The 9,481-nt window shown below is 32.8% G+C and overlaps 1 protein-coding gene across 2 annotated transcripts in view; it reads left to right on the top strand.

The window, feature by feature from the left end:
- COP1 (COP1 E3 ubiquitin ligase) overlaps positions 1 to 9,481 on the top strand; it is a 293,722-nt gene that overhangs the window by 136,280 nt on the left and 147,961 nt on the right. For both annotated transcript variants that reach the window (XM_055084173.1, XM_007117809.4), the window contains 2 exons: positions 1,396 to 1,510; positions 5,361 to 5,496. In XM_055084173.1, coding sequence (XP_054940148.1) covers positions 1,396 to 1,510; positions 5,361 to 5,496 — 251 coding nt within the window. The remainder of the gene's footprint in view (positions 1 to 1,395; positions 1,511 to 5,360; positions 5,497 to 9,481) is intronic.

Genomic DNA, 9,481 nt, shown 5'->3' with positions numbered 1-9,481 from the left:
CATGGCAGTGAATTCCACCATTCTGTCTTCCAGTTCACTTATCCGTTCTTCTGCCTCAGTTATTCTGCTATTGATTCCTCCTAGTGTATTTTTCATTTTAGTTATTGTATTGTTCATCTCTGTTTGTTTGTTCTTTAATTCTTCTAGGTTTTTGTTAAACATTTCTTGCATCTTCTCGATCTTTGCCTCCATTCTTTTTCCGAGGTCTTGAATCGTCTTCACTATTATTATTCTGAATTCTTTTTCTGTAATTAACCTTATTATTCTGTCTCCTATGTCTCTTTTCTTCTCTTACAAATTTTTCTGTTTTCTTGGCTTTATTCCTTCATTTTGAGTAATTCTTTCAGATTAACTTCCACTTTGCAATTCTCTTTTTATTCTCCAAATCTAATACTTGTTCTTTTGTAGGTATTTGTCCTCAAATCATATTGTCCTTTGTTTCTCCTTTTCTATACTCTTATATTTTGTTTACCGTTACCTCTCTGAGTTCAGCTTCCTGTTTGGTTGTTTATCTTTTGGAAAATAGTCTTTTTTTTTTTTGATCCAAGCACAGCTTTAAAATTCTTACTTACCATTTACTTTTAGCAGGAGTTCACTTTAGATAAGTGTTTTTTGTTCATAGTAGTAACTTAATATTTCTTACTTAATACATTTGCAGTTCTGGTATTCTTATTGGTGAACTTATGTCATCTCAGGATCTCATTATGTGTCTTATCTCTTTATCTGTTAATGTGCCACAAGCATAATAGTTTGTAACGATTTGTGGAAGGGTTTTCATACCGTTTTAATTAACATGGTGTTGGTAATATTATATATTTAGGATTATAGACTTTTAAAATAAGATTTATATGCCAGTGTATTTCAGATTTGTTGTTGTTCTCTAAATATATATATATGTGATTTAGTTATTTGGGTCTTCTAATGTGTATGTTAAACTATACATATTAACTACCCCTTAACCTAATAATCGGTATTAATTTAAATACCTATTCTGTACAGTCAAGCAGTGTTCCTATTATTCACAAGGTATAGGGTGCAATATAGGGATGATGAAGCAATAATTAGTTTTCTTTTGGTAATTGTTTTCTAACAATTGATGCATATTAAAGTAAAATTTTCAAAATTCTAAGTTTTAGAATAGCCCTTATAATGGATTCTATCTTCATTTAATTTGGAGAGTTGAAAGAAGCTTCTCATTTTATTCTCATAAACTTGACCTATTTTCCCTTTAAAATAAGAATTCGAAGTATGGTCTAAGAACTGCGGGATTTTGCTATTTGTAAGTATTTTAATGTGAACTTTTGAAATTACATCTTCAAGCATTTGGATATTCTGTGCAGAGAAATAATATGATTTGTTCTGAGTTACAAGTGTATTTTCTTGTTATCACCTTAGACAAAGAAACAGCCCTGGTATAACAGCACATTAGCATCAAGACGAAAACGACTCACTGCTCATTTTGAAGACTTAGAGCAATGTTACTTTTCTACAAGGATGTCTCGTATCTCAGGTACATTCAGGACTTCTTAAAATATCTCAGATTCATATTTCATATCCATATATAGCTTCTTATGCTGGATTTATGGAAAGCAAAAGTGTCTATTTTCAACACAGTTTAGCACAGTATTGTGGAGGTTCTTAGACATCTTGGAGAACATTGCTTTTCCACATCTATTTTTGTTCTCTTTCTTTATTTGGGAATTTTTAATCTGTATATAGTGAGCTGTATAAAGTTAAAAGCAAGTCAGCCAAGTTCCATTCAGTTGCCTTCTATTCTTCAACATTTTTTAAGTTCTAAGCACTGTCCTCTATGCTACGAATAAAAAGATGAAAGTACTTGTTCTTGTCATCAAGGAGTATTATGAATTTAGTGGGGGAAAGCAACAGGTAAATAATTCTATGTGATATTTTATGTTATATACATATGCAGAGGGGATTAAGGGAATAGAGAAGAATATCCAGTAATATAACTGGGAGTGAAAAAGCCGTGCCATGTTGTAAATGGAGAAATGTAAGAGAATGATTCCTGTAAGGATTTTATAGATGTATTTAGTCAAAGCTAGTATTAATTAACTAAAAAAGGTAATTAGAAACATATTCAAAGTAGAGGAAATAACTTATGCAAAGATTTGTACACGATAGTATAGAATATTTTTATTGCTATAGAAAAGTAATGTAGTTCTGTTCTCTTTTTGTTAGTTCTCTGATCTTTAGCCTTTCTTGGTATCTTTGCTCACCACTGCGGTAGGGACATTTATACCGACCCAGCAGGGTTTTTTTTTTTTTAAGGTTTATAGATGATGCATGTAAAATACAATGCTTGGTATAAGTTAGATTCTCAATTAATTGATGTCATTTGTAATACACCTGCTCAAAATGAGGACCACCAAGGAAAAAAAATGTCTGATATTTTATTAATTGTTAAAAATTTTGCCTTGGTTTTCTCTTGAATAGGCATGTTTGTATTATAATCCACACATTATAGAGAGAGAATCTTTGGAGAAATTTGCCTCAGGACTGGAGGTGGCAGAAAAATGTATATAGATTCACATAGCATTTTTCCTGTGAAGACTAGAAGAAAGCCAAACTTTGTTCATAAGTGTGTTTGAAATTAATAATCAACAGTTTTCATACAGCTGGAAAGCTCTCATTGTATTGTCTTGAGAATTGAGCCCCTTATTAAACTTCTGTAATAGTCTATAAACTGTAGTAGGAAGCTGTAACATTGCAAGTGGTCTGAGACCTACATTCTACTGACTGGCAGAGGGTTCATGTTAACCCTTTCACATGTTACTTGTTGGTATGATGTTGAAATACAACCACAGGCAAATGGCAGACATTAAAAAGAGAGAGCAAGATGGGAAAGAGAGATTGGAGTAGGCTATTGATTAATAATTTGTAAATAACTATAGATAGCATAGGCATGCTATGGGATAGTAAAGGTAATTACAAACCAATTTAATTTATTTTGGAGATATAGCTTTATAGGGAGGTAGACTAGTAAGTTAAAACCAGGAGGAAAAATATATTTTTATTTTTGTAGACATGGCTGTATTGTACTTAACACGTTGTCTTTAGTTTTTAGGAATCTCAAATTTAACTTAACAAATTTGCACAGTGTCTACACTAATCATATTGCTGAATATGGAGTCCCTCCTAGTGTCCTTGGCTGTAAAAAGGAAATTTAAACTTCTTTGTAATGGGGTACCTAAGAGTTTGATTGTCCTTTTGTATATTTTCAAATGAGAATACACTCCCCATCCCCAAGTTTTATTTTCATCTATGAAAATGAGACATGAAGACTAAGAAATAAATGCTTTGAACTCTTAATTGTAATTGAAAGAGAAGCTAAATTATAGAGCATTAGAAGACAGAAGAGACACTGAACACACTTTTGCAAACTAATCTGTAATTAGAATAGGAGAGGTGATATGCCATCAGATATGTATGGGTATTGATCATAAACCGACCAAGCAAACAAAATCCTACCTTTTTACAACCAGATAAGTGAAATCTAATCCCTATGCTTTCAGATACTGAAATAACTGCTTTTAGTGTTATTTTTATAACTTCTGTTGAAAGTAGGTGTTAAATGAGTGGATATGATGGCCAGAAGTTCAACTACCCTAGAAAAGGATTGTGATCTTCTGCAGAATAGACATTCTTGAATGCTTGTGAATTTTATGTACTTAGGGATTGATGTCAAAATGTTGAAAGAATATATTAATATTAAAACAATTTTTAAATGGCTAGCTAAAGTAACTGTCTTTTCAGTATTTACTACATTAAGTAGCTCACAGTAATAGGGTTATATGTAAAAAGAACCAGTTACATGGTTGGATGCACGTTGTATCCAAACCACTTTGCAGTACAGTTGATACCCCACCCCCCGCTTTTGCAATAACCTATGTTTTATTTATAATTTGTTGAATTTCCTGAGAATAATTTTTGTGGACCAAGTACTTTTGCTCAATAACATTTTGATATTTCATGCTAATTGGGTTTGTTCCTTTTGCGTTTTCTAGAATGGAAACACTACAAAATTGAGCCCTTTTAATGTAGGTCGTTAGATGACTATGTTAAGTTAGTGTTTAAATCTTTAAAATGTAAAATATTAGGGACAGAAGCTTACTTAGTTTCCTCAAATAATTGTTTGTTTTTCTTTATAATAATTGTTAGATAAAGTTCTTCATATCAGCAATTCAAGATAACTGGAAATCTCCAGATAAAATAAATAAATTCTTTATTATAGATCATATAGTAGAGTAATAGTAACTCTTTTGACTTAATGATTCTTACAGCTTAATTTCTTTTTACTTACTAGTATTTTCAGAGGACATTTAAGAAGGGAAATCACAAAAGTTTACCTCAAAAAAGTTCTGTGTGTGTATGTATGTATATGAGCTAAGAATAAGGAAGAAGGTATGAAAACACAGTGTTGTAACAGGCTTATTTCAAGTTTCAATATAGAAAGCTAACTAAAGTAATTGTGTTCTTTTTCTTTGGAAGGGAAAACGCAAGTCCAAACTTTAAGCAGTTTTGAAAAATAATGTTTTTATTCATGCTTTCACTGTAGGCCTGTTTCTACATTGGAGAGTAAATTAGCTGTCTTCTCGGGTCCTTTATAACCTGATTTTGTGATTTAAATTCTACATCATTTAGTTATGAATAGTTTACTGAAATGGACTTTACTCAAAGTATTTGTAAAGAGTTCTATTGGATGGAATTATTGTTTTCTGTATTCCACCAAGACATTTGAGTGAACCTGTTTTAAGTTTGATTTTGAAAATTAATAATTCATACACTGCAGTTTTTTACTCTCATCCCATAATTGGATTTGAAACACTTCAAACTATAATGTGAACAAATATTTCACTTTCTTTTTACTTAAAAATCAATTTTTAGTCTAAATTATGTTATTATTAATTGTGTCTTGACTATAAGTAAGCATGAACATGAAGATATATCCCTGTAAACATGTTCCTTTAACAAATACCCTGTCCCGTATATATACTTGTCTCTCCACCCTCACCTTCTTCATTGATAAGGGATTTTCTTTTAATAAATGATTTAACTTCTCTTGATCAGAGGTATTTTTGTTTTTGCAAGAAATTATTGCTTAAAAAAGAAAAAGAATTCACAGTATGTTCTTACTGGTGTTGAGAGAGACAGTGTCTTTCAAGAACCACTGAGAAATTTTTCTTAAAAGTTGAAAGATCAGCTCATTAATTTGTGTATGTTAGTCTTCTCTAAGTACTCTTGAAGAGTTGTTTGTGTTTAGAATATAGTTTTTAGTCTGTGGATATTGCTCTTTGACTTATGTTGCAGTTCAATTCATTTATTTTGTTTTCTTCATATAGATGACAGTCGAACTGCGAGCCAGTTGGATGAATTTCAGGAATGCTTGTCCAAGTTTACTCGATATAATTCAGTACGACCTTTGGCTACATTATCATATGCTAGTGATCTCTATAATGGTTCCAGCATAGTTTCTAGGTAAGTATGGGGCAGCATACTATTTTCTTACTATTTTCTTTTGCAGGAGTGTCTAGAATTTAATTGAATTTGAGAAGCAGTTATAGTGTTATGGTTAAGAGCCTCTGTTCTGAAATCCAGGTTGCCTGCCAATTTTTAGCTCTGCAGTCTTAGGCAAGTTTCTGAATCTCTTTAGTCCTCAGTTTATCTCTAAAATGTAATGATTGTTAGTATCCGCCTCATAGGGCTGCAGTTTGTTTTCTTGTAATTCTTTTGTGTGGTTTTTAATGACAAGGTGTGCTCTCCTAATAAATGCTCTCTCCTCTTCAGTTTTTTAGAAGAGTTTGTAAAGAATTGGTGTTATTTCTTCCTTACATATTTTGTACAATTCCCCAGTGAAGCCATCTTGGTCTTGAGTTTTCTTTGAGGGAAGATTTTTAAATACAAATCCAATTTTTAAAAGAGATGTAAGGCTAATCAGGTTATCCATTTCTTCTTGATTGAACATTATTTCTAGTTTGTGCCTTTCAAGGAATTTGTCCATTTCATCTAGGTTGTTGAATTTACTGGCATACAAGTGTTTATAGTATTCCTTTATTATCCTTTTGATGTCTTTAGATTCTGTAATGGTTTTTCCTTTCTCATTCTTGATTTCAGAAATTTGTTTCCCTTTTTTTTTTTTGTACTTAATAGTCTGGCTTAGAAGTTTTCAGCTTTATTTATTTTCTCAAAGAACCAGCTCCTGGTTTATTGATACTGTCTACTTTTCTGTTCTCTGTTTCATTGATTTCTACTCTTAACTTTATTATTTCCTATTTTCTGCTTTCTTTAGGAGTAATTTGCTCTTATCTTTCTAGTTTCTTAAGGTAGAAACTGAAGTGATTGAGTTGAAACCTTTCTTCTTTTCTAATATAGATAATTTGTGTTATAAATTTCCCTCCAAGTGTTGCATTAACTGCATCTCACAAATTTTGATGTGATTGATATCTTTTCTTTTTTCCAAAATTGTTTTTATTCTGGTAAAATACACATGACATAAAATTTACTATCTTAATAAGTATACTGTTCAGTGGTATTAAATGCATTCATAATACTGTGCAACTGTCCTCACCATCCATCTCTTTAATACTTGACATCTTGTAAAACTGAAACTCAGTACCCATTAAACAATAACTCCTTGTTCCTTCTTGCCCCTAGTCCTGGCAACCACCATTCTACTTTCTTTGTCTATGATTCTGACTATTGCAAGTATCTCATATAAGTGGAATGGTGCAATATTTGTCTTTTTGTGACTGGCTTATTTCACTTAGTGTGGTGTCATCAGTGTACATCCATGCTATAGCATATGTCAGGATTTCCTTCCTTTTTAAGGCTGAATAACATTCCATTGCATGTATATAACACATTTTGGTCATCTGTCTGTCTGTCAGTGGATACTGTGTTGCTTCCATGTTTTAGCTACTGTGAATAATGCTACTATGAACATGGGTGTAAAACTGTCTCTTTGAGACCTTGCTTGCGATTCTTTGGGGTATATACCCAGAAATGGAATTGCTGGATCAAATGGTAATTCTATTTTTAATTTTTTGAGGAACTGCCATACTATTTTCCACCAGGGCTATACCATTTTGCCTTTCTACCAGCAGAGCCTAAGGGTTCCAATTTCTCCACATCTTTGCCAGTATTTATTTTGTTTTTTTGATAGTAGCCGTTCTACTGGGTATGAGGTTAGGTTTGATTGCCTAGATTTGATTTGAATTTCCCTAATGATTAATGATGTTAAATGTCTTTTCATGTGCTTATTGGTCATTTGTATATCTTCTTTGGAAAAATGTCTTTTCAAGTCCTTTGTCCATTTTTGAATTGAGTTTGTTTTTTATTGTTAGTTTCAGGAGCTTTCTATATATTCTGAATATTAATCCTTTATCAGGTTTATAAATATTTTCTCTCATTCTGTGGGTTGCCTTTTTACTCTGTTGATATTGTTTGTTGTCAATGCATACAGTTTAAAATTTTTTATGAAGTCTTATTTGTCTATTTTTTCTTTTGTTGCTTGTGCCTGTGGTGTCATATCCAAGAAATCATTGCCAAATCCCAAGTTGTGAAAAGAGTTTTATGGTTTTAGATTTAAGTTTTTGATCCATTTTGAATTAATTTTTTGTTGTTTTTTTTTTTTGCGGTACGCGGGCCTCTCCCGTTGTGGAGCACAGGCTCAGCGGCCATGTCTCACGGGCCTAGCCGCTCCACGGCATGTGGGATCTTCCCGGACCGGGGCATGAACCCGTGTCCCCTGCATCAGCAGGCGGACTCTCAACCACTGCGCCACCAGGGAAGCCCTGAATTAATTTTTGTATGTAGCTTTAGGTATGGATCTAACTTCATTCTTTTGCATGTGAATACCTAGTTTTCTCAGAACCATTTTTTGAAAAAACTGTCCTTTCTCCAGTGAATGGTCTTGGCATTCTTGTCAAAAATCCTTTGACCATATATGCAAGGGTTTATTTCTGTGTTCTCTCTTCTATTCCATTGGTGTATATGTCTGTTTTTATATATGTTTTTTGATTACTGTAGCTTTGTAGTAAGTTTTGAAATCAGGAAGTATGAGTCCTCTAGCTACCTCAGGTCCTTTGGAAATCCGTGTGAATTTTAGGATGGGTTTTTCTATTTCTGAAAAAAAAAGTCATTGGGATTTTTATAGGAATTGCATTAAATCTGTAGATCACTTTGGGTAGTATTTGACATCTTAACAATATTCAGCCTTCCAGTCTATGAACATGGGGTATGTTTTCATTTATGTCTTAGTTTCTTTCTTATTGATATGTATGTTCCTATTACCATTTTCTTAATTGTTTTGTGTTTGTTTTTGTAGGTCCTTTTCTTCTCTTGTGTTTCCCACCTAGAGAAGTTCCTTTAACATTTGTTGTAGGGCTGGTTTGGTGGTGCTGAATCCTCTTAGCATTTGCTTATCTGTAAAACTTTTGATTTCTCCATCAAATCTGAATGAGATCCTTTCTGGGTAGAGTAATCTTGGTTGTATGTTGTTCCCTTTCATCTCTTTAAATATGTCATGCCACTCCCTTGTGGCTTGTACAGTTCCTGCTGAGAAATCAGCTGTTAACCTTATGGGAGTTCCCTTGTATGTTATTTGTTGTTTTTCCCTTTCTGCTTTCAGTAATTTTTCTTTGTCTTTAATTTTTGTCAGTTTGATTACTAGGTGTTTCAGCATGTTTCTCCTTGGGTTTGTCCTGCCTGGGATGCTCTGTGCTTCCTGGACTTGGGTGTTTATTTCCTTTCCCCTGTTAAGGAAGTTTTCGACTCTGATCTCTTCAGATATTTTCTCGGGTCCTTTATCTCTCTCTTCTCCTTCTGGGACCCCTATAATGCAAATGTTGTTGGCATTTAATGTTGTCCCAGAGGTCTCTTAGGTTGTCTTCATTTCTTTTCATTCATTTTTTAAATTCTGTTCCATGGCAGTGAATTCCACCATTCTGTCTTCCAGTTCACTTATCCGTTCTTCTGCCTCAGTTATTCTGCTATTGATTCCTCCTAGTGTATTTTTCATTTTAGTTATTGTATTGTTCATCTCTGTTTGTTTGTTCTTTAATTCTTCTAGGTTTTTGTTAAACATTTCTTGCATCTTCTCGATCTTTGCCTCCATTCTTTTTCCGAGGTCTTGAATCGTCTTCACTATTATTATTCTGAATTCTTTTTCTGTAATTAACCTTATTATTCTGTCTCCTATGTCTCTTTTCTTCTCTTACAAATTTTTCTGTTTTCTTGGCTTTATTCCTTCATTTTGAGTAATTCTTTCAGATTAACTTCCACTTTGCAATTCTCTTTTTATTCTCCAAATCTAATACTTGTTCTTTTGTAGGTATTTGTCCTCAAATCATATTGTCCTTTGTTTCTCCTTTTCTATACTCTTATATTTTGTTTACCGTTACCTCTCTGAGTTCAGCTTCCTGTTTGGTTGTTTATCTTTTGGAAAATAGTCTTTTTTTTTTTT

This window comes from Physeter macrocephalus, chromosome 4 (assembly GCF_002837175.3).
Source record: "Physeter macrocephalus isolate SW-GA chromosome 4, ASM283717v5, whole genome shotgun sequence".
Lineage (NCBI taxonomy): Eukaryota > Metazoa > Chordata > Mammalia > Artiodactyla > Physeteridae > Physeter > Physeter macrocephalus.
Note: the sequence above shows the minus strand (reverse complement) of the source record. Positions and strands in the feature narration are given on the sequence as shown.